Genomic DNA, 26242 nt, shown 5'->3' on the forward strand with positions numbered 1-26242 from the left:
TAAAAGCATCTAAAAACAGTTTTAAAAAATGACACACTTAACCCACCAATTCACAGCATCCTACTCAGCATTTTCTTGTAGATATCTAATGGGCATCTCAGTTGCTCCTCTGACATTCATTCCCATCTCAGTGTCTATTATGTTCTTCCAGTTGATCAAACCAAAAACCTTGGAGTCGTTTTTGACTCTGCTCTGTCATTCTACCCTGCATCCAAATTGTCGGGAAATCCTGGCAGCTCTACCCTCAAAACCTGCAAATTCTGACTACTTCTCACCACTTCTATTGCTGCTGTCCTGGTCCAAGCCACGCTCCTCTTCCAATAGCCTTTAACTGGTCTTCCCACTTCCACTGTTTCCCTCCCTTCAGTCTGCTCTCACTAATAGCCCAAGTGACCCTTTAAAAATATAAGTCAGAAAACCAGATCACATCTTTCCCCTGCTCAAAACCTTCCAAAGACTTCTCATCTCATTGAGAGTAAAATCCAAGGATCTTATGTGGCCCTCAAGGCCCCACTAGTCTAACCCTGGCTAACCTCTCTGACCTCATCTGCTGCTCCTCTCCTAACTTAGGGTGCTTCAGGCACGAGGGCCATTTTGCTGTTCTTTGATCACACGAAGCACCCTCCTGTCTCAGCATCTTTGCATTTGCTGTTCTTGCTGCCTGGGGTACTCCTCCCCAAAGTATTTCATGCTTTCTTCCTCACTTCTGCAGATCTGAGCTCAGATCTCTTGTCAGAAGGGCATTCCTTGACTAGCACCCTCCCTGATCCCCATGTCCCCTCTCCCTAAAGTATTAAATATATATTTGTTTATTGTTTATCTCCCTCTGGCAGGATGTAAAATCCAAGTAGGCAGGGACTTTTTTTGTTCATTGCTGTCTCCTCTGTGTCTACATCAATTCTTGACACACAATAGGTGATTATCATTTTTGTATTGAATGAATGAATGTATTGAATCTCTTGGCAAGTCATTGTCTCAACTCTTCTTTCACTGCATTTGATATTGTTGACTTCTGCCTTCATTTGGCTTCCATGACACTACTGTCTCCCGATTCTCATTTTTCCTTCTAACTCCATCTCATTCTTTACATGTGGGGTTTTTATTCTTCCTCTGTATTCTCCTTTGAATATTCTTCAGGTTTCCTGGCTGCTTGTATTGTCTCACTTTACATATTATTCCTGGTCAATTTTATTCATGCTCTCTGCTTTCTTTATCATCTCCTTGTTGATGAGTCCCAAACTTTCACCTGCATCACAGACTTCCCTGCATCACAGCTTCAGGTCTGGATATCTGTTCAGACAGCTCATGTGAATATTTTCACGCACTGTCTTCCTTTGCAAATCTGCTCTTTTACTGTTCCTTGCCTAGGTTAATGAGTCATTCATTAACCCATCCTGGACTTACCTTTCCTTCGCTGCTCACATCCAGTTGTTCACTGAGTCCTTTCCATTTTCACCACCTAAATATTTCACATGTGCTTTCCATTCCCACTATCTTAGTTCAGGCCCTCTAGCACACCCCTGTGGACCATTGAATTAGTTATCTGACTGGTTTGACTGGCCCCAGCCTCAGTCCTTCGCAAGCCATTCTTCACATAGCTTTGAGGAATGTTTGCCGAATGCTACTCATCACCTTTAGCAATGCTTCCACCCTAGAACCCTAAGGGTGGCCAGAAGTTATTGCAAAGGGCTTTTGTGACCTATGGTTTTCTGTAGGCTGAATAGGTATAACTGTCTCTCAAAAGTATTTCTTAAGAGTTTTCAAATAAACTAAGTAATTTATAGTATACTCTTTTCATTATCTGTTTTTCTGAATAAATATGACTATCATGTATTAGAGGTTTCCTTTTCTTTCCTTTTTTCTTTTTTGGTTGTTATAAAAAGATCTTCATAATATTGAGTACTACTGAGCTATAAGATGAAGTACAAATTACTTTGCACAGCATATAAGGCCCCCACCATCTGTCCTCCCCCCAGTGAACCTCTGGTGTACTCCATGCTTAGTCATGGTCCATATGCCATACTGGTTCCTCTGCTCCAAACACTTCACCCCACTCCCCTGCAGCCACCAACAACACTTCTCAAATAGCTATTTCATAACAATCTTTCCTGATCAGAATAAAATCCAAATTCCTTTCCATGCCTACAAAGGCCTTACGTGATTTTTTTTCCAATCTTGTGGATTTCCCACTTTTCCCACTTTTCACCAGGCTCTTCCCACGGCTGCCTTCTTATCCGTTCAGGTTGCAAATCAAATGTGCCTCATCAGAGACCACCCCCTCCCCTCTAGCCATTTTCTTATCATATTGCCTTATTTTATCTTCTGCATAGCACATGTCATATCTTGAAATTCTTTATTCCTTTATGTCTTTGTTATGGCTCCCTCCACCAGAATATAAGTTTTTTAAGTTTAGGGACCCTGCCTTCTTGTTCATCACTGTGTCTTCGCCTATAATGCAGTCCTCAGTAAATATGTGTTGACTGATTGGATTACCTACCCTTCCCTTTGAGCCCCACTCTCCCTGTTATTATCTTCCTTAGCATTTGTATATTACATTGCAGACTCTCTGTTGCTGTTAGAGTTTGCAACCTCTGGTGCTGGACCGAACAGGCATTGTAAATGAGCGAGGCGGCCCAGGAGTAGACGTCCTGAAGAGAACTTACTGTTGATAGGAGCGTGTTCTGCTTCTCTAGCCAGTAAGCTGTTGTCCAGTCTGTAATGATAGTAACGATTAGCATTTCTTCGGGGGGGCGCTCTGCTGAGTCCTTTACTTTTCTATTTCATTTCATTTTCACATCAATACTATGAGGAAGGTATTAATACATTATCACCAGTTTGTAAGTAGGGAAACTGAGACACAGAGAGAGGTTAGGTAACACCAAACTAGCCAATGACTCTCCAGCCCAAGCTTTTAGAGAGGAGAATTTTTTTTTTTTTGAGGAAGATCAGCCCCGAGCTAACATCTGCTGCCAATCCTTCTCTTTTTGCTGAGGAAGACTGGCCCTGAGCTAACATCTGTGCCCATCTTCCTCCACTTTATATGTGGGACGCCTACCACAGCATGGCTTGCCAAGCGGTGCCATTTCCGCACCGGGGATCTGAACCGGCGAACCCCATGCTGCCGAGAAGCAGAACGTGTGAGCTTAACCGCTGCGCCACCAGGCCAGCCCCCAGCCCAAGTTTTTAACACAGTACTGCTTCCTGTTGTTCCCACATCTTCCTGATTTTTCAAGAGAAATCAGAAATCTGGAATTTTTATGCTATTTCCCTATTTTAAAATGTTGGCAATTCATTCACATTTAAAAACCAAACAGGGGCCCACCCGGTGGCCGAGTGGTTAAGTTCACACACTCTCCTTTGGCGACCCAGGGTTTCGCAGGTTCAGATCCTGGGTGCAGACATGGCACCATTCATCAAGCCAAGCTGACAGCATCCCACATAGCACAACCAGAAGGACCTATAACTAGAATATATGACTATGTACTGGGGGGCTTGGGGAGAAGAAGAAGAAGAAAAAAAAAGATTGGCAACAGATCTCAGCTCAGGGCCAAACTTAAAAAAAAAAAAAGACCCAACCAAACAAAAAACACTGCAGACCAAACAGGTATGAGGGGCTGCTCTGGTTTATATGGTCTTTCTCTGACTAGACCTGGAGCTGCTTATGGTCCTACCCTTAATGTCCTGGTCCTCGAATGCTGGATGGATAGTTACATGAGCGGGTGCAACAACTGTCTCTTCTTCTGCCTCACTTTCTTGCTCCACAATAAAATAAAATGAAATAAAGTAATGCCTTATGTTTCTGTAGCATGTTGCAGTTATAAAGTACTTTCATATGTGTTGACTTTTTTAAAAAACCCTCAGTTGGTACTGCCACTACCAAACTATGTGTGTATTCCTTAGTCCTCAGTTTCGTGGTGGATCAGAGGGAGTAAAACAGGAAGTAAACCAGGAAATGATGAGTGTTGGGCTCCCTTCTCAGCCTGCTTTTCAATATTTATCAGTATTGCTGTTGCCTCACCCATCTCCTTATGCCCAGCTCCGTGTGTGAGAAGGCATGCTTTTAAACATGGAGAATTACAGTCATCTCTGGGTATCCACGGGGGATTGATTGGTTCTAGGACCCCAGTGGATACCAAAATCCACGGATGCTCAAGTCCCTCAAGTCAGAGGGCCGACCGTTCTTATTTTAAATTAGTGAGGCAACGAATACACATTGTACACAATACAAACTTGTACACAATTTATGGAAAATGCAGTAGATCCTGGCATTTTGGTTATTAGATCTTAACTCTTTTGCACATACTTGATTTCCAGTGATTGATCTGGTCCTCATTTTTATTTCCTTCTTTACAAACTTATATAAATAATTTGTATAAATCATAATGACTTTCATATTTAAAGTTTAATTAAACAATCTTTATAAAATGGTGTATAATGTTTACAGAGTAAAAATGTGTGCATGATGTCCATTTTCCTCAAAAAGTCCCTTGTCCTCCTCTTTTTTAAAAAAAAAATAATTTTGTTCCCTTTCCATCTACTGAAAGTGAGAGTTGGTAATTAGCTAAACCATTTAATATGGGTGCAGGAAAACATGAAATCAGAGCGCCCTGGTGCTCACAGAAGACCACAGCTTCAAAAGGCATTGCTTTGGAAACTTCATGAACTGCGTTTATTCCTGTGGCTGGGAACCATGCTGCCAGACTCCTCAGTTTGTAGGAACTAGTCTTCAAAGTAGCTATATCCTCCAAGGCAGTGATGGGGGTTGTGAGGTAGGGGCAACCAGGGGCGTGTTAGAGGGACTAAAATGGGTTACTATAGGTGCAGTTTGAAAAATCACTTCAATTCATTATGCGTATTATTTTATAATACAGATTCACTGGACCCTCAGTAAAACCCAAATTTTGGCTTGAAGATATACACATGATAGTGTGAAACAGCAGTGAAGGAGCGCAAGCCAATAATGGTTAGACTGTGCTCCAGGACAAAGGTGGGTCTCTGATGGAGCAGATGGAGCACTTGATTGGAAGGCAGGAGATGTGGGTTCGAGCTTTGGTTTTGCTGCCAACTAGAGATGTTGACTTTGAGTAATTCACTTAGCCTTTCTGGCTCTTAAAATCTGTCAAACGAGAAAATCAGACTAGATGGTTTCCAAGGTCTTAGGTATTTTGTTTGCCTCTGGCTAAAGGAAAGCTCTGTGAGCAGTTGGCTTTGACTAGTTGTCAAGAAAGAAGGATATAGTTAGAGGAGCTGAAGTGAGTAGTCACAGATTTTTCAGCCAGCCTTTATCTGTGCTTCCTAACAAGTCAAATAGGAGAGGAGAGCTTACGATTAAAAAATACAAGTCTCGCCTCTTCTCTTTTCTTCCCATCCCTAGCCCTACTGTCTAGAGACAACGTTTAAAAACTATTAGGGGCCGGCCCAGGGGTGTAGAGGTCAAGTTCATGTACTTTGCTTTGGCAGCCCGGAGTTCGCAGGTTCGGATCCTGGACGTGGATCTATGCACCACTCATCAAGCCATGCTGAGGCAGTATCCCACATACAAAACAGGGGAAGATTGGTGTGGATGTTAGCTCAGTGACAACTTCCTCAAGCAAAAAGAGGAAGATTGGCAACAGGTCTTAGCTCAGGGCCAGTCTTCCTCACCCAAAACAAACAAACAAAAAACTATTTCATTATTTCTGCCTTTAGCTTCTCTTGGAGTTACTTCCATAAAGCTTAATAATATGAGTAAACTTGTGTTTTCTGATTTATCAACTTTAGACAATTTCTGTGGACTTTTTTGATATGAAAAATAAGAAATTCACTTTTTCTACCCCCTCCTCTACCTCCTATTATTTGATATTTATATTATTTTTGAAAGTTTATTATTTTTATAATTATAAATGGTAAACTTATTTTTGATCCATCAACTTTCAATAGGGTTTCATCTTCCCATTTTGTAAAATGGGGTTGTGAGTGCCCCTGCACTTCCCTCTTACATTCCCCCTTCTGGGAGCTGTACTTTACTTCTACATTATCAAGATTAATATTTTCATTGTGTTCTCCACCCACCACTAAGTGTTATGTGCTTATCTTAATGTTTAGATTGCTTTTTTACTGCATTAATTTTCTATGCCTGCTATAATAGCGTATCCAGAAGCATAACTGGATGATTACTCAAAGTTTTATGTCCTTTAAAAGCCAAGGAAATAATCAGGTGTGTACTTAAAGGCTTAGCTTAGTAAACCATTCGTTTACTCATTTATTCAGATATTTATTGAATATAAGAAGTGTCATCACAGTACTGTGTATAATAGTGAAAAATTGGAAACAACCAACATGATAAACTTTAGGGAATTAGTAAAATAACTTTAAAATGCTCTGTAAACAGTAAAAAAATGATGTAAAATGTTAGTAACATAAAATTTATTCTATATTAAATTTTTAAATATTTATAAAGCAGTATCTATATAAAACTATATATAGTCTCATTTGTGTTTAAAAAAACAAAACCAACCATGTAAAAAATTTGGGGGGAAAATGCTAGAAGCATGTATACCAAATTAACTTGGTAATGTGCCTATCTCAGGTGGTGATTTCTGTTTCTTTTTTGTTTTTTTCCTGATCTGTATTTTCTCAGTTACCCAAAAAGAACATATGTCACTTCTATAATAATAAATTTTTTTAACTAAAGATAAAAAATCAGAATTGCCAGTCAGTGTTTTTTTTTGCAACACTAATACTGAAATATGCTGGGAGTACCTGACAAGAATTTAGTAAATATTTGTGGAATGAATGAGAGAATGATTGAATGGCAGAGATTGCTAGATCTGTAGTATTGTATATGAATGAAGTATATACTTCATAATTGTATCTAGAAACAAGTTCTAGTTCAGTTATCTCAAAAGAAAAATCACACGTTGTCACACAACTGTCCGCCAGAATCTGAGAAAGAGCTTTAACTGAATGTTGGTTGTGTAATGACAGAGCCAGCAGGATTGAGGCCCACCACAGAAGCAGCCAGGCAACAATGCTATATTTTACAGAAAGCAGGATCTGAATAAAAGTGTCCTTTGTGCTTGTCTGAGACTGAGGGGTGGGACTTGTGGCAGTTTATGTTATTTCTCCTTAATGGAAATTGAGGCAGCCTCTAATCCTGCTATCACATGACAACTACGTATTTGATTTTTGGTAATTTGGAGAGCAGCTGTGGACAAATGATTTTTCTGCAAAAAGAGCCAGCTGCATTCTGCATTCTGCCCCATTTGCAAATGCTGGGCATACTAAACTTCCTATCCACCAGTTTCTAATCCAGGGATAGCTTCAGCAACTCACCTGCCTTTTATTGATATTTGTAGCTGTTAATAAGTATCTGAATATCTGAATGCATTTTGTAATCTTTCTTATCATTGTCATCAACATTCACTAGGTACCTTCTCCATTCAGGGCACTGTGCCAGACACAGGATTGTAAGCTGTAAGGTGTTGTATAATGTGGATAGACTACTTTCCTCTTTGGCAGGTGGGTCAGCATTAGTGTCCTTAGAACCACTCTATTTTTTAGCAGATTAAATTACAGTGTAAAGAAAGAATCTGGTGTGGCAGCAGCAGAGAGCTTTGTTACTTTCGTCTCCAGATTCCTCCTGAGTCTGCTGTCTGGGTGTTCATCGATGTCCCCTTACGATGCCATCTACTTTCACAAGCTGTTGCCTCTGCCTGCAGTCCCCCTCTTTAATTCTGACAAACTCCTGGCTGAAGACTCTGTCTTCTCCTTCATGATACCTACTTGAAGTCCTTGAAATCCTTTCTTTTCAGTGCTCCCTTAGCCCTTGGTGATTAGCAAGGGCTAATCTTTTTTTTTTCTTTTTTAAGGAAAAGGCCTTTTTAAAAACAAAAGCCTTCTTACTTAACTTTATTAATTTGCACTTATTTTTTTTAAGCTCTTGTAACTCAGAGTCTTAAGAAACACAATCAAGGAATTGGGTAGGTAGGGTGTTCTATAATGAGTAGAAGAAAGCTTTACTTTTGATTGTAAACACCTGTAGGGCAGAGGAGAGACACTGACAGTCTCTTTTCTGTCTTTGCAGTGTTGAATTATCACAGGGGACAGATTGGCTTGAATTATTGTATGAACCCACTCTGTTAGAAATTTCTTTAACAATGATTAGAAGCAAGTCATTTCAAATAAAGCTTGACATGCTGCAAAAAAAACTGTCAAAAAAACAAACAACAAAAGAAGCAAGTCATACAAAAAACTTAAAAATAGAGTGTGGCACTGCACTGTTCAGTGTGGTAGCCCCGGCCACAGGTGACCATGTATATTAAAGTTAGGTAAAACTAAGTAAAATTGAGATTTTAATTTCTTAGTCACAGTTGTCACATTTCATGTGGTCAGTAGCCACATGTGATTAGTGGCTACTGTTTTGGACGGTGCAAATTTAAAACATTTCCATCATTGCAGAAATTTCTCTTGGACAGTGCTGATCTAGAACCTATAGAAGAGTTGACATATTTTAAAGCAGTTGGTGCAGTAGATTCATCTAACTGATCTTTTCTGTGGAAGGATGTTTGTTCCAGTTGAAGGATTTTAAGCAACCGGAAATTCCTTGCTTTCTTTACGTTTTTCTTTGCTCGTGGCACCCTCTAGTGTTTCAGCTTTGGTATAGCTATATCATCTTTATCGTGAATATCTATATTGTGAAATCTGTGATTTGAATCCAAGAACATTGAAATATTTTGAAACTTTTTTTTTTTAAGATTTTATTTTTTCCTTTTTCTCCCCAAGGCCCCCCGGTACATAGGTGTATATTCTTCATTGTGGGTCCTTCTAGTTGTGGCATGCGGGACGCTGCCTCAGCATGGTTTGATGAGCAGTGCCATGTCTGCGCCCAGGATTTGAACCAACGAAACACTGGGCTGCCTGCAGCGGAGCGTGCAAACTTAACTACTCGGCCACAGGGCCAGCCCCGAAATATTTTGAAACTTTTGTGTGTATATGCATTTTTCTAGGCAGGAGGTCTGTGGCTTTCATCCATCCTCAGAAGGGTCCATACTTCAAAAAAGGTCAAGAACTACTCTCTGATAGAAGTCCCTGTATGGTCAAAACTCCTAGTTGGTGATTTATAAGCATTTTTCTCCCAAGATAAAAATAAGTGATGTAACTTTCTTTTTGGCATTTCTATGCTTTACCTGTCTTTATGTGGAATAGCGCTCATTATATACTGCGTCCCATTTTAAGCCCTTTTATAAATATTAACGTATTTGGTCTTCACAGTAATTCTATGAAGTAGGTTCTATTTATTTTCCTCATTTGACAGATGATAAAACTAAGGCATAGAAATCAAGTGAAACTTGTCTTAGGTGCTAGTGAGTGGCAGAGCAAGGATTTGGATCCAATACTCTGGCTCCAGAGTCTGTACTTTTAACCACTCTGCTGTAGAAGTGAGGATAAGACTTTAAGCAGATATGAAGTGGAATGGAGAGGAGACTTTGAATACTCTTGTACACTTTGGGTCCGGTTGTGTAATAAGAATAAAAATAATTACTCTAAATCACTGCAAGCCATGCTAGAAATTATAGTTAGTACTTATTGTTGATTTTCAGTAGATATGTATAGATCTGTGTAGTCTGCCAAGACTTCAGAGTGGTAGATGAGGGTCTAAGCTGCCATCGTTATCATATTTTCTTTGGTTTGTACAGACACTTAACCTAGTCTGTTCATTGAATAATATGACAAATCTTTCTGTGACTGTTTGTCACTTATTTCCATAAGAAGGCATTTATTGTTTTACTGTGATGTTGATTTTGAGGTTTGCTGGGATGTTAGACTTATTAAGTACCTTAAAGAATAGGTAAGATAGTCTCATAAACAGATAAAAATTTGTGTTTATATCTCCTACTTCCTTTTATGTCTGCACCCCCTTTTCACTTCTAAGTGTCTAATTTCTCTCTTCATAAGGCATTTTATACTAACTTAGCCTCTTTTTAGTGATTCATCTAACTCAAGATTTTGTATTCAACTTCCAGCAGTGTATGGAAACAAATCCTAGTGGTGGTCTTATAAAAATGTCCTTAAAATCACTTTATTGACATTATAAAATGTCAATACATTTTATGCTATTGACTTATACAAGTTAATATACAGTTTTGCTGCTTACCAGCACTCTGTGAGTAATTTCTGATGAGGGTACGTATTTTCTTCCCTTTCTGTCACTCAGAGCCCAGTAAACCATGTGAGGTATTTCAGAGAATTTAGTTCTGGGAATTGGTTACACAGGTGTTGGAAGACTAAAAGAGCAAAAGGTAGACACTGAGGTAATCCAGATATTAAAAAGTCTAGGAAGCAGCTACCACCCTTAGGGCTGGGGGAACAGAAGAGAAGAACCTTGGAGCTCAGAGGGCCTCCCACACAGCTGGTAATCTGACCTCTGAATGAGATACCATGTGGCTGGTGCTCAGCCACCAGGGGAGGGGAAGCTGGGAGACGAAGCTCAATTTTGATAGGAATGAAAACAGCAAGGAAATCCCTTCTCCTCTCCTCTTCCCGTCTCGCACTGTTGCCTCCCATTGGCAAAACCTAACAGGAAGCTGGCAGGCAAGTCTGCTTAACAAAGGTTAGCTGACCCAGCCCAGAGGTGGGTATGGAGCAGTTCAGAACAAGTAAGGACTGGAGGGCATGGAAGTGAGAGACAAGAGGTGAATAGCCAGCACAACCTTATAGGGGAATTACAGAAACTGTGATTGTCTGGGTTGAGCTTTAGTAATTGAAATGTGCAACCAGTTACCCCCAAGTATTTGTTAAGGAGCAAATTATGATAGCTACTATTCATAGAGACTTTATGGAGCCAAGTGATGCCTTGAGTGAGCTAACAACATTGTTTCCACAAAACCATCCACTTATCCTTCAGTCATTATGAAGTTGCATGGTAAAGCCTGTTTTTCTCACATATTATATAAAAGCATAATTATTAACTGGATTCTTGGGCTGTTATTAATGTTAATGAGCATTTACAAATTTTGTCAACATATTGGAATGAAAAATATGTGATTGCAGTCATACAAAATTTTGTTAGTTTCAGATACTCCAAATTAGGAAGTTAGTCTTGCTATTCTAAAGTAAGACTGTTTCTAAACTTGAACTCTGCTTTCTTAGCATAAGAAAGGGACTTGATTTTTCTAGTGACAATTTGCTCTAGCATGTCATTTAATTTTAAGTTTCAAAAGGATTAGTTTGGGGGCTGGCCACATGACCAAGTGATTGGGTTCGTGCACTCTGCTTTTGTGGCCCGGGGTTTTGGCGGTTCAGATCCTAGGCGCGGACCTAGCACCGCTCATCAAGCCATGCTGAGGTGGCGTCCCACATGCCACAACTAGAATGACCCACAACTAAAATGTACAACTATGTACTGGGGGGCTTTGGGGAGAAGAAGGAAAAATAAAGTAAATAAAATCTTACAAAAGGATCAGTTTGGAAGGTTATATTACAGTTATTTGTTTTTAAAGTTTATTTTGTTGAAAGTCATACATTCAACAATGAAAGTAATACATTCATATGATAAAAGATCAAATGGAAGGATTTATAATAAAAATCAGTGGCTTTGTGCCACATTCTTCCCTTACCCCCTGTCCCACTTTTCAGAGACGTTTACTTTAACTGTTTTTGTTTATAGTTTAACTATTTTGTTTATAGCGTTATCAAACAAAAATACTTCTATAACTTTAAATAATATGTCTATACCACTTTTTCTTGATTTATCAAACTTGGACATTTTTTGACTTCTTCTGTAGCAGGATTACTTCACAGTATTGTCTTCCTTCCCGCTCTATTTTTCATAGTTACATCATAGTACTAATTTCTTCCGTCTGCTCTTAATAGCATCTCCTGACCCCTCACAGTGTGAAGATAGGACCTTAGTGCTCCTAGCTATTCCTCCACCTCTCCGCCCCTCTCCTACCTCATGTCTCTCAGCCTTATCTTTGCTTTTATATTGTTGTAGTTCATAACTTTCACCTGTTTTGTAGTATATTTAATTTTCTGTAGTTTGGAGTTGGAGTCTGAAAATGGAAGACAGTAAACTGCTTCATGATTGGCTTCATTTTTTTTCTCTGTAGAGCTCAGTGGTGTGAGAAGATATTTTTTCCCTGCAAGTCCTTTAACACCCTTGGGCTATTTGAAAGAGAATATTACGAGGAAGGCCAAATGGATTCTTCTTGTCTTAAGCTCCATTTATTACTCAGAATTAAGCCACATTTTCCCTTGATTCTGCTTTCACTTTGACTTTCTTGTGCAGTTTTTAAATTTTTCCTATTGTGATGAGATTTTGGCCCATTACCCTTTGTCCCCCCAACAATCAAATGCTATCGTTGACTTTAGGCTTTTTTGAGAAAGGCTGTACTGTTGGGTGAAATTTCTATCCTAAGTATGAAGTTTAGATCCTGGACCTGTCCAGGAATGTAAGTGGAGGCTCTGGGTTTTCCTGCGCCTGGTTTGGACTGTAGATCCAGGCTTTCTCTGAGACTTTCCCTTAGGCAATTCTTGCAGCTTCTCTTTTGATGTGATAATGCTATTGATTACACTAATGCCTTCTTTTACATTTAGTTGCACCTTAATTAGATTTCCTGGCCTGCTCTTCTTCCTACTTTGATTTTTAAAATACTCTACACTTAATCTCATCCATTTTGTGTGGATTAGACTAGATTTAACTCCCTTGGACATTGCATCCAAATTCCAATAGCTCCCTAGATATTATTGACTACAACTACCAGGGTGCTCTGGGACAAGAAAATCTGTTTTTCTGTGCTCTCTTCCATTATCTTTCAGTCCCACTCTTACAGGCCTAGAATGGCAAAGGTAGGAACCCCTCTGTACCAAACTGCCCCCTCTCCAACCATTACAGTTTTGTTTTTTTTTTTTTTGAGGAAGATTAGCCTTGAGCTAACTGCTGCCAATCCTCCTCTTTTTGCTGAGGAAGACTGGCCCTGAGCTAACATCCATGCCCATCTTCCTCTACTTTATACGTGGGACGCCTACCACAGCATGGCTTTTGCCAAGCGGTGCCATGTCCACACCCAGGATCCGAACCATCGAACCCGGGGCTGCCGAGAAGCGGAACCTGCAAACTTAACCACTGCACCACCGGGCCGGCCCCTCATTACAGTGTATGTAATAAAGAAGAACCTTCAGATGAAGCACATGTTGACCCCCAGGTGATGATCCACGCTAAGAAGGAGGTTTTAGTAAAATTGCTACCATGTTATATTATTGTTTTGGGGAATGACTTTTTAAAAATGGAGTGCTGACTGATCTGCTGCCCGTCACTGGCTCTGGGTGATATAGACAGATATGCCTTTTATTTGGATGTGGTGTTTACAGTCACAGGGTCATTTTATGTTGCCTGTGCTCTCATTTTGCTTTTCCTATCTGTTCAGAGGAATTACTGTCAGGTCCATTTGCTGATTCTCTGTTTTGTGCACTCTCATGAAATTATGTTAGGGGTGTTGGTTCCCTATAGTTTCCTCATTTTATGTCTAGGGGAACAGTATTTCAGTTGTCAGAGTTAATATAATGAAGAAGGGCTTTGTAGATGCCTGACTCAAAATCTTTTCCACACAATTAAGAAAACCATATCCTCAGAGGTGGATATCCTCAGAGATGGATGTCTCATTTAAAGATGAAGAAATTGAGGCCCAGTCCTTGTGAGACTAGTCAGGTAATGAGTCAAGAAGGATGGAATCATAAAGACATGGGAATTCTGGCATCATCATAATAATTAAGTTGAGCATTTCTGTGCTGGGTACTGTGTTCCTCACTTTATCTAGATCATCTCATTTAATCCTCACATCCTTTTGAGGATAGGTACCATCTTGTTTCTCTTTCATTAAAAAAAAGTTTTGAAATTGAGGCTTAGAGGTTAAGTAACTTGTCCAGGGGTTCTGGATATCTAGTAGTAGTCTGTGCTGGTTTTAGAGTTCTTATTATCTAATATGTTTTCATCTATTAGCAGTTCCTGTACGTTTTGCTTTCCAGAGAATCTGACTCCTGGTGGGTGAAAGCTAAAATGCTTCACTAAAAATGACTTCGGTGGGGTAGGGCATGATGATCTCCAGCAATATGTGTATGCCAGTCATATCTGCCTTTAGACGAGCTGTTTTATTTATTATTATATGAAAACATTGAAAGTGTCGTCTACAAGTATCCCACTCTGGTTCAAAGAAGTCTGAAATCGCTTTTTATAGAGTGTAGTGATGGAAAATGGCTAGAGGCTGAAAGGTGGGATGGGGAGAGAGGTAGAAAGAGATGAGGCACTAGGCAGAAGTGACAAGCCTGTGAAGCAGACAGCCTTATTGATTTATGCTGTGAACTGCATTCTGGAGAAAAGAATTGAAATCCATTATGCCAAGTGCATAGCGTACAAATCCCTTTGAAAAGCAGTTAGATGCTATCTAATCCCAAATCATTGAAAAACAATTTTGAAGTACCCAGAATTCTAAAATGCCCTAAGCAGTTTGTCTCTTAGACTAGAAGAACAGTGAAATGGATGGAAAAATAGCATTTTAGTGGTGTCTTCCTCTAATATATTATGTTTAATTATGTGACTTAAATAGTGTGTTAAATTGCATTTTAGATATTTACAAATCTGGGGGTAGGATGTATTCCCCTTGAATATTCTGAAACACACCAATCATAGGATGTGGAAGAATCCTTATCAGGTATCTCTGTTTAAAATTTTTTTTATTTTGACATAATTTCAGACTTTTAGAAAAGTTGCAAAAATAGTATAAAGAATTCTCTTTACTCAGATTTCCTAAATGTTAACATTTTACTATATTTTCTTTATCCTTTTCTCTCTCTGTTAAATACATACTATTTTACCAGGTACCTCTTCAAAAGCTCCATTTGAAGAAACAAGGATTCGAGTTTGTTCATGAAGGTATTATGCCACACAGAGATACAGGGTTGGGATGACCTCAAGCAGAAAAGAAAGTGTGGGAAAGGGGTTCAAATTATAGCTGAATGATTCCTAATCTTTTTGGATTTATGGCATCCTCTGGTTGTTTCAGTTTGTAATTAAAGTGAATTTTATTTTGAAATACAGAATACTTCTTGAGATAATGTTCATGAATAGTCCCAAAGTTAAGAATCACTGGGATGAGAAGGATGTATTGTGATATGTGTAATGGTATGAGAGTGAAAAGAGATAACTAAAAGTTAAAGCAAAAAATAATAATAATAAACAGAAATAGCACAAGACTATAGAACAGAAACCAAGAGCCTCAGAAAAGTAAAAATTTGGTCATCTACATGGAAAAAGTTTACCTGAAAAAAAAAAGAGACATAGCAGAATGAGGCTTAAGAAAGCTGTTACTCAGGAATGAAAGATTTTAGAAGTCCTCAAAGAAGGAAAAGGAGAGTTTTATGATAGTGTGGAATAAAAATGAGAGAGGAAGTTTGCATGGATAGATAATTTTGTTCTTTTTACTTGTGGCCATAAAGGCATATTTCTATATCTGCGTGGCTGCCCTCCCTTTTTGGTAAACTTTAGATATGCAGTGCTGTATACTATTATATGATAGTCAAATTTCAAATATATGTTTGGGGGGAGGTTATACAGGTATATATTATGTTAGCACTTAGCTTTTTAAACACTTAGCTTTTCAATATGCATCAAAATTTAAAATACATATACCCTTGACCCAGAAATTTTACCTTTAAGAATTTATTTAAAAAAAAAAAAAATCAAGGGGCTGGCCCCATGGCGTCGTGGTTAAGTCTGGCACACTCTGTTTCATTGGCCCGGTTTTGTAGATTGGGATCCTGGGGTTGGATCCCAGGCACGGTCCTACACCACCCATCAAGCCATGTTGTGGCTCCAACCCACATACAAAGTAGAGGAAGATTAGCACAAGTGTTAGCTCAGGGCTAATCTTCCTCAAGCAAAAAAAGAGGAAGATTGGCAACAGATGTCAGCTCAGAGGAAAATGAAGTAATATGCAGGATTTTTTTTTAAAAGATAATAATGGCTAGTTTTATTATTTTGCTCTAAGATTAGTCATTTAATTTTTGCACTGAAGTTAAACTGATATAAGGGGTGATTTTTTTTTAATTGTGGTAAAATATACATAACACAAAATTTATCTTAACCATTTTTAAGCGTACAGTTCAGTAGTGTTAAGTACATCCACATTTTTGTGCAACCAATCTCCAGAACTGCTTTTATCTTCCAAAAACTGAAACTCTATACCTGTAAGTAACTCCCTGGTTTCCCCTCCCCACAGCCCCTCGCAACCACCCTTCTACTTTCTGTCTCTATGAATTCGACTACTCTAGGTACCTCTTAGAAGTGGACTCATAAAGTATTTTTCTTTTTGTGACTGGCTTATTTCCCTAAGCATAATGTCCTCAAGGTTCATCCATGTCATAGCATGTGTCAGAATCTCTTATTTTACCTGGGTTTTTTTTCACCTTCATTTAGGTATAACTGATAAATCCAAACTGAGGGAAGTTACAGTTTTCCCACATACTCTTGTCCCCCTACACAGACACAGCGTCCCCCACCATCAACATCCTGCATCAGAGTGGTGCATTTGATGCAGTGAATGAGCCGACAGCGACACATCGTAATCACCCAAAGTCCGTAATTTACAATATGCTTCACTCTTTGTGTACTTTCTATGGGTTTAGACAAATGTATGCTAATGTATATCTACCATTATACTATCGTATACAGTAGTTTCACTGTCCTACAAAATCCTCTGTGCTCCACCGATTTATCCCTCCCTCCACCCTACCCTTGGCAACCACTGATCCTTTTACTGTCACCATAGTTTTGCCTCTTCCAGAACTTCATATGGTTGGAATCATACAATATATAGCCTTTTTAGTTTGTCTTCTTTCACTTAGTAATATGCATTTAAGGTTCTTCTATGTCTTTTCATGGCTTGATAGCTCATTTCTTTGTAGTGCTAAATAGTGTTCCATTGTTTGGGTGTTCCACAGTTTATCCATTCACCTACTGATGGACATTTTGGTTGTTTCCAAATTTAAGCAGTTATGAATAAAGCTGCTGTAAACATCTGTGTGCAGGTTTTTTTAGGCATGTAAGTTTTCAACTATTTTGGGTAAATACCAAGGAGAACAATTACTGGATTATATTGTAAGAGTATGTTTAGTTTTGTAATAAACTGCCCAACTCTCTTCTGAAGTGGCTGGACCATTCTGCATTCCCACCAGCAATGAGTGAGAATTTCTGTTGCTCCACATCCTTGTCAACATTTGGTGGTGCTGGTGTTTTGGATTTTAGCCATTCTAATAGGTGTGTAGTGTTATCTCATTGTTTTAATTTTCAACTCCCTAATGATTTAGGATGTTGACCATCTTTTCACATGCTTATTTGCTGTCCGTATATCTTCTTTGGTGAGGTGTCTCTCCAGATCTTTTGCCATTTTTTCATAAGGTGGTTCATTTTCACATTGTTTGGTTTTAAGATTTCTTTGTATATTTTGGAAAACAGTCCTTTATCAGATGTATATTTTGCAAATATTTTCTCCCACTCTGTGGCTTATTGTTCTCTTTACAGTGTCTTTCATAGAGCAGTCATTTTTAATTTTAATGAAGTCCAGCTTATCGATTTTCTTTCACGGATCATGCCTTTGGTTTTGTATCTAAAAATTCATTGTTGTACCCACAGTCATCTAGGTTTTCTCCCATGTTATCTTCCAGAAGTTTTATAGTTTTGTGTTTTACGTTTAAGTCTACCATCCATTTGAGTTAATTTTTGTGAAGGGTATAAAGTCTGTGTCTAGATTCATTTTTTGGCATGTGGAGGTCCAGTTGTTTCAGCATCATTTGTTGCAGAGACTTTCTTTGCTCCATTGTGTTGCCTTTGCTCCTTTGTCAAAGATCCGTTGACTATATTTATGGGGATCTATTTCTGGGCTCTCTGATCTGTTCCATTGATCTGTTTATGTTTTCTTTCACCAATTTCACATTGCCTTGATTATTGTAGCTTTACAGTAAGTCTTGAAGTAGACTAGTGTCAGTTTTCCAACTTTGTTCTCATCCTTCAATACTCTGTTAGCTATTCTGGATCTTTTGCCTCTCCATTTAAACTTTAGAATCAGGGGCCGGCCTGGTGGCACAGCGGTTAAGTGCACACGTTCCGTTTCAGCGGCCCAGGGTTCACTGGTTCGGATCCCGGGTGTGGACATGGCACCACTTGGCAAGCCATGCTGTGGTAGGTGTCTCACATATAAAGTGGAGGAAGATGGGCACGGATGTTAGCTCAGGGCCTGTCTTCCTCAGCAAAAAGAGGAGGATTGGTGGCAGATGTTAGCTCAGGGCTAATCTTCCTAAAAAAAACCCCCAAATTTTAGAATCAGTTTGTGAATATCCGTAAAATAACTTGCTGAGATTCTGATTGGGATTGCGTTGAATCTATAGATCAAGTTAGGATGAACTGGTGTCTTGACAATATTGAGTCTTCCTATATATGAATTGGAGTGCCTCGGTATTTTAGTTCTTCTTTGATTTCTGTCATCAGAGTTGTGTAGTTTTCCTCATATAGATCTTGTATGTATTTTGCTAGATTTATACCTAAGTATTTTATTTTTTTGGTTGCTAATGTAAATGGTATTGTGTTTTTTGTTTCAAATTCTATTGTTTATTGCTGATATATAGGAAAACAATTGACTTCTGTATATGAACTTTGTATCCTGCAACATTGCTATCACTATTAGCTTCAGGAGGTGTTGTGTTGATTCTTTTGGATTTCCTACGTAAACAATCCTGTCATCTTTGAACAAAGACAGTTTTCTTTATTTCTTTTTCTGGTCTTACTGCATTAGCTAGGACTTTGAGTATAACATTGAAAAGGAGTAGTGAGAGGGGATATCCTTGCCTTGTTCCTAATCTTAGTGAAGAAGCTTCTAGTTCCTCACCATTAAGTATATTAGCTGTAGACTTTTCTTTTTTATCAAGTTGAGGAAGTTCCCCTCTATTCCTAGTTTGCATTCCTTTCTCTCTTTTTTTGGTGAGGAAGATTGGGTTTGACCTAATGTCTATTGCCAATCTTCCTCTTTTTGCTTGAGGAAGATTGTCACTGAGCTAACATCTGTGCCAATCTTTCTCTGTTTTGTGTGTGGGATGCCGCCACAGCATGGCTTGGTGAGCAATGTGTAGGTCCACACTGGGGATCCAAACCTGTGAACCTCGGGCTGCCGAAGTGGAGCGTGCAAACTTAATCACTATGCCACAGGGCCAGCCCCAGCGTTCCTTTCTTTTTAAGGCTGAGTAATATTCCATTGTGTGTATATTCACATTTTGTTTACCCATTTATCCATCAATGGATAGTTGGGTTGCTTCCACCTTTTAGCTATTGTGAATAATACTGCTATGAACATGGCTGTACAAATAGCCATTTGAGACCCTACTTTCAATTCTTCTGGTATGTACTCAGCAGTGGAATTGCTGGATCATATGGTAATTCCTTTTAAAGTTTTTTGGGGAACCATTGTTTAGTATTTTATATACAAGGATGTTCACTTCACTGATGTTTACAGTAGCAAAAATTTGGAAGCATCCTTGCTATGTGTCAGTTGGTGACAGGTTGCATAATTATGGCACATCCATACAATGAAGTATTCTGCAGCTATTTAGAAAGGTATGGTAGATCTGTGTGTTTTGACATGTCAGAATGTCCAGATATAGTGAAATATGAAAGAAGCAAATTATAGAATAATATGTGTAATGTGTACATGTTTTTATTTTAAATCAGATGTATGTATGCTACAGAATTTTTTTTAAGGATAACACACTACTTTGTAGGTTGGGGGAGGGGAAGAGGAGACAGATTATAAGTGCAGTAGAGAGAGCAAATCTTTTTCTTAGTACTTTATAAATTACCGCATCACTTCAGGGTTTACAAGAAACAGTTTTATAAGCAGAAAAACCAATTTGAATGATTGCATTTTGGGGAAAAAAATGTTTAACTCCCATTTGTGTTTGAAATACAAAGAAAATGTTAAGTATTTCACTTACTTATTAAGTGTTTTTATGTCCACGATGTCAAGTGCTAGTCACTGGGATCTTTTAAATATCTTTTTACTATTATATGTAATATTAAGAGTATTTATTGTTTTATGACCTGAGGGATAGAATTAGTACAATGAATTCCCATCAGAAAGATTTCACATAAGGAAAATATTCTACCATTTTTATGTCATATTTGTGTGGTGCTTCCCATTTCCTATGACTTGGTGTCGTGAGGTGTGTAGTAAAATTGCAGACTGTCAAAGTTCCTCTGCTCTTGAGGAGAATATCTCTTTGTTTAAGTATTGTGTTACATACGCACTGAATCCTGTTCTTTGCCCTTTTTTCTGACAGGAGATCATCATGGAGGAGCACGGAGTGATCAAAACTGAACACATGGCTACCATAGAAGCCCATGCTGTGGCCCAGCAAGTGCAGCAGGTCCATGTGGCCACCTACACTGAACACAGTATGCTCAGCGCTGACGAGGACTCGCCTTCGTCTCCCGAGGACACCTCTTATGATGACTCAGATATACTCAACTCCACAGCGGCTGATGAGGTAACAGCCCATCTGGCTGCTGCAGGTAATGTTGTTTGGATTGGAAGCTCTTCATTTTTTGCTTAATTCATGATACCATGAATATCTGAAAGAGCCTAGGGTGCAGGTACTCTCACATTTATCTTTATCTAATATCTTCACAATTTTTGTTTAAAGCTTTGCATTTACAACTTGTACCTGTGTTATCCTGAGACTTAACTTCTAGAATCATATACTATTAGTGATATGAGTTTGTTTTTGTTTTTTTCATCCATTCCAACCATCTTTTGACTTTTAACTGAGGGATTTAGTCCATTTACATTAAATGTAGTGACCAATATATTTAGGTTTAAATCTATCATCTTTACTATATGCTTCCTCTTCATCCTACGTGTTCTATATTTACTTTCCTTTTGTGTTTTCTTTTGGAGTGATGGAAAAGTTTTAATTTTTTTCTTGTTAGTTTGGAAGTTATATATACTTTTACTATTGGTGGTATCCCTAGAAATTATAACATAAACATTCTTCACTTAACTCAGTAAGCGAAGTTATGTAATTGGTACTTTTATCCTGCACAGGGATAATGCAAGTTTCTTAGAATACTTGAATTTCATTCCCTTGTTCCTGACCCATATTCTATTGTTGTCCTGTATATTAATTCTTTGTACATTAAGCCTTACAAGACATTAATTTTGTTTTATACACAGTTAATGTTCTTGTTTTTTTAATATCCAGCTTGTCTTCTGAGAATTTTTCTTCTGACTAAAGATACCATTTAGTGTTTCCTTCAGCATAAGTCTGCTAGTAGCAGTCTCTCAGTTTTGCTTGTCTGAGAATGTTTTTATTTAACCTTCAATCTTGGGGGATATTCTTACTGGGTATGGAATTCTACATTGGCAGTTATTTTCATTCCTCGTATTAAAGATGGTGTTCCACAGTCTTCTTGTTTCCATGTTGCTTTTGAGAATTCAGCTTTTTCATTCTAACAGCTGCTCCTTTGAAAGTTATCTCCCACACAGGCCTCTCCCCAAGTGCTTATAAGATTTTTCTCTGTCTTTAGTTTTTGTGATTTATCTGGCTCTGGATTTCTTCTCATTTATTCTGTTTAGGATTCTTTGAACATCTTGAATCTGTGGATTGGTGTCTTTCATCAATTCTGGAAAATCTTAGTCACTAGATTTTGCTTCAATTTTGCTCCATTCCATCTCATCTCCTTCTATGACTCCAATTAAGTATGTTAGTCTTCTTCACTGAGTCCTTTATGTCTCCTACCCTCTGTTTCTATATTACCATCCTTTTGTCTCTTTATGCTTCATTCTATGTAGTTTCTTCTGTTTTCCATTTTATTAATTTTTCTCTTCAGGTGTGTCTAAGGTGCTTTTTTTTTTTTTTTTTTGAGGAAGATTAGCCCTGAGCTAACTACTGCCAATCCTCCTCTTTTTGCTGAGGAAGACTGGCCCTGAGCTAACATCGGTGCCCATCTTCCTCTACTTTATATGTGGGACGCCTACCACAGCATGGCTTTTGCCAAGTGGTGTCATGTCTGCATCTGGGATCCGAACCAGCGAATCCTGGGCCGCTGAGAAGCGGAACATGGGAACTTAACTGCTGTGCCATGGGGCCAGGCCCGAAGGTGCTTTTAAATCTGTCCATTGAGTTATTAATTTTGGTAGTAGTTAATAGTTTTGTTTTATAGTTTTAGAATGTCAAATGTGTTTTTTTCTTCCCAAATTTGCACAATTACAGTTATCAGTTATAGTGGGAAAACAAAATTTAATCTCCTGGAATAAAGTGAGCATTATGATTTTATAATCCATTCGGTAATTCTGTTATTCTCTGAAGCACCTGTGGGTCTGTTTCTGGATAGCTTGTTAGTGCTGTTTCTTGTTCATGTTGGTTTTTCTGTTCATGTATTGGTTACATTTGAATGAATGTTGTGTGGTGTGTTTGGAAAATTATTTTTAGAAATAATTTGAGGTCTAGAATAATATTTCATCCTCTAGAGAGGATTTTTATTTGCTTCTGCCAGCTCCCTGGGGACACTAGCAATCCTAGATCATCTTAATCCAATTTAAGGTTTTGAGATTTTCTGGGCCACTAAATGACTTAAAGCTGGGCTGTGTTTTGTATCATTCCCTTTGCTGTTTACATTGTGTGTGTAGCACTGTGGGGAAGACTCCATGTCAGCCATGACTGGATGGGTCTAATGTCATATAATAAAAATTGATCTTAGAAGATATTTAGGAAAAGCTGGACAGGAAATCAATGATTAGGAATGGCCAAAATACTGCATCTTTTTAGTATATGCTGTATTTATGGGGAAGAAGACAGATGCAGTGTCTTAGCATGTAATAACCTTATTACTGTCAGTTATTATCTACTGTATATTTCTGGAATGGTGAATTTAAAAATAAGGCTTAGTAGCAAAATGTATATGAAATATTTCTTAAAATATATTTTTGAAATTTTTATACTTCCCAGAAGAGGGCATCCTAACATAATGAATCAAAGTCAACTTCTTTCCTAGGGAGGAGGATACTTTTGAGACATAGTTTTGCTGTATTATTGTACTGCATTGTCATAGAGTTAAGATTAGGAAAGGACTTTAATCTGAACCTTCCATATGGAAAATGTGGAAACTGAGGCTCAGCTGATAGAAGTGATTTACCATTTACCATTCAACAATTATTGAGGGATTACTATATACTATATATTACTGTGTGTAGATACTATGAACAAGACAGGCAAGAGCTTGCTCCTCAAGGAGGTTTCAGACCAGTGGAGGGGAGAAAGGATACAAATAATAAAGTAAAATAATTTCAGAAAGCACTGAGTGCTCTGAAGAAAATAATGAAGTGAGGTAAATGGAGAGGGAAGGGTAGTGTGTTGCTGCTTTCTCTAACCCTGTTCCCTTCCCTCCCTCCACAGGGGTAACCTCTATTCTGAATTTGGTCTTTGTCATTCTCTTCATTTCTTTCATATTTTTGCTATATGTGTATGTATCAATAAACAATATTTAGCATTGTTTTTTGCATGTTTTAAATTTTATATGAATAGTAGCACTCCAATCCTATCTTTCTGGTAACATTATGTTTATTTCATTCAGTGTTATTTTTCTGAGATTCATTCATGTTGATAATGTGGCCATATGTTTTCATTTTAACTGTTATTCGGATTGCATTCATTATCTGAACATCACAAATATTGGTAGAACACATAGGTTGTTTATACTTTTTTGCTATTAAAATTGCTTCAAATGAAAATTATTTTTCATGTTTTCATGTGCATATTGTGGGAGTGTTTCTTGACATTGGTTTTCAGGCTCTTTTGATAGTGTCCCGCAGTAATACATTTTACATTGTGATCTAGAATTTAAAAATGCATACAAAGCTGAGATAATTTCTCATGAAGTGATACTTCCCCCTGCTGCAGGTGACACACACTGACATGTTGTAGTCTCTTTCACTTTATTCCATTTTATTTACAAAAAAAAAGAAAGAAAGAAACTACTCATGAGCCACCAAAGGGCAGAAACCTGCAGTTTGAAAAGCACTCCTTGAGGGTATACCCAGGAGTGGAATTGGAGGGCAAAGACAGGCACATTTTCACCTTTACTCGATATTCTAAATGTCTTTCCAAATTGTTGTGTTAATTTGCATTCCCACAAGCAGTGTACTAGAGTACCTGTTGCTTCTCATCCTCACCACATTTGGTATTGTCAGTCATTTCTCATTTTTGTCCGTCTCATGGGTATGAAATAGCATCTCACTGTTGGTTTAGTTTGCTTGTCTCTGAGCTAGAGGTTCCAACGGTGCAGGAAGACAAGATGGAGCACCACTGCAGATCTTCATTGACTAGTCACTTTTCCGTTTTTGCATATTTCCTGTTTATACCTTTGTCCATTTTCCAACTGAGTTGTCTTTTTTTAAATTGATTTGTAAGAGTTATTGATACATTTTTTAATACTATTCTTTTCTTGGTAATATGCATTGCAGTTATCTTCTGGTTTGTTTCCCACTCCTTCCCCCAATTTTTTGTTCTTTCTTTTTGTCCATAAAGGTTTTGAATTATATTTTTGTGACATTTATCACTCTTTTACCTTACAGTTTATCCTTTTGGAATCTTGTGTAAAGTAAATTATTCTTAATTCTATGTTTATAAATATTCTCCAATAGTTTACTATACTAAACTAACAGTTTGCTGTTATAAAGTTGTAAAGTTCTGTTTTTCGTTTGTGTTTTTTTTTTTAAAGATTGGCACCTAAGCTAACAACTGTTGCCAATCTTCTTCTTTTTTTTTTCTTTCCGCTTTTTCTCCCCAAATCCCTCCAGTACATAGTTGTATATTTTAATTGTGGGTCCCTCTAGTTGTGGCATGTGGGACGCCGCCTGAGCGTGGCCTGATGAGCAGTGCCATGTCCGCGCCCAGGATCCGAACCATCAAAACCCTGGGCTGCCGAAGCAGAGTGCGTGAACTTAACCACTCGGCCGTGGGGCTGGCCCCTGTAAAGTTTTTTTTTGTTTTCATTTTCATTGATGTTGCTGTTATACATTTAGGTCTTTAATCCACCTGGAATTTGTTTTTGTGTGTGGTATGATATATGGATCTAGTTTCGTTATTTTTCTGTACAGATGGTTGCCCCAGCACCATATTCTTAATAGCCCATCCTTTTCCTTCCTCTGTCTTCTGACACAGGAGGTGTTTATGAACTCTTAATTCAGTTGCCTGGTTCATTATCTGTCCTTTGGTCTGTTCCATACTGTCTTAATGACTATAGCTTTATAGTAACTATTGATAATTTGGTAGGATGAGTGCCCCCCTCCATTCTTAAAATCTTCAAAATTGTTCAGCTATTTTTGGCCTTTTGCACGTCTGTTTAAATTTTAGGATTAGTTTACCAAGTTCCACAAAAACCCATATTGGGATTTTTGTTTGAATTGCATTGAATTTATAAATAAATCAATTAAACAGCCTTATTCGTAATAGCCTAAAACTGGAAATAGCCCAAGTGTCCATCAATAGGATAATGGATAAACTGTGGTTTATTCATGCTCTGGAATATTACTGAGTGATATAAAGGAACAAACTACTGATACATATAACAGTGTAGATGAATTTCAAAAACATTATTCTAAGTGAAGGAAACCTTACACAAAAGAGTATATACTGTATGATTCCATTTATTTGAAGTTTTAGAATAGGCCAAACTAACATAGGGTGAAATATATCAGAATCATGGGTACCTTTGGGAGGTAGAGTGGGAACTGAATGGGAAGGGACATGAAAGAAATTTCTATATTGATGGTATTATATATCTTGATAGGGGATTGGGTATCATAGGTATATACATTTTTCAAAATTTATTGAATGTACACTTAAGACTTGTGCATTTCATTATATGTAAATTTTACCTCAAAGGAAAAAATTTGTAAACAAATACTGAACTCTAGCTAGTGATCTTCCTACTGAAGTATTTAGGGGAATCGTACTGCAGTGTATGTTGAAGTGCATCAACAAAAAAATCCCACTATGGGTTGATGAATGGATAGAAAGATGGATAGATATATATAGTAAAATGTTAATGATAGAGTCTAGGTGGCAGATATATGAATGTTCACTGTAAATTTCTTTTAACTTTGTTATATATTTGAAAGTTTTAATAAAATGTTGGACTCTTACGTCTCAATAGCATAAAAAC

General features: G+C 38.0%; 1 protein-coding gene across 6 annotated transcripts in view; it reads left to right on the forward strand.

Annotated features, from left to right (window-relative positions):
- Positions 1-26242, forward strand: part of NRF1 (nuclear respiratory factor 1) — a 123915-nt gene that overhangs the window by 28311 nt on the left and 69362 nt on the right. For 2 of the 6 annotated variants that reach the window (XM_014739149.3, XM_070265820.1), the window contains exons 2-3: positions 14854-14908; positions 20359-20590. In XM_014739149.3, the coding sequence (XP_014594635.2) occupies positions 14903-14908; positions 20359-20590 (238 nt within the window). In that variant the 5' untranslated portion in view covers positions 14854-14902. Of the gene's footprint in view, positions 1-13093; positions 13185-14607; positions 14688-14853; positions 14909-20358; positions 20591-26242 lie in introns of those variants that run through there. The other 4 variants (XM_070265822.1, XM_070265823.1, XM_070265819.1 and 1 more) reach the window with 3 other exon arrangements.

The sequence above is a fragment of the Equus caballus genome, chromosome 4 (genome assembly GCF_041296265.1).
Source record: "Equus caballus isolate H_3958 breed thoroughbred chromosome 4, TB-T2T, whole genome shotgun sequence".
In the NCBI taxonomy this organism is placed as follows: Eukaryota; Metazoa; Chordata; class Mammalia; order Perissodactyla; family Equidae; genus Equus; species Equus caballus.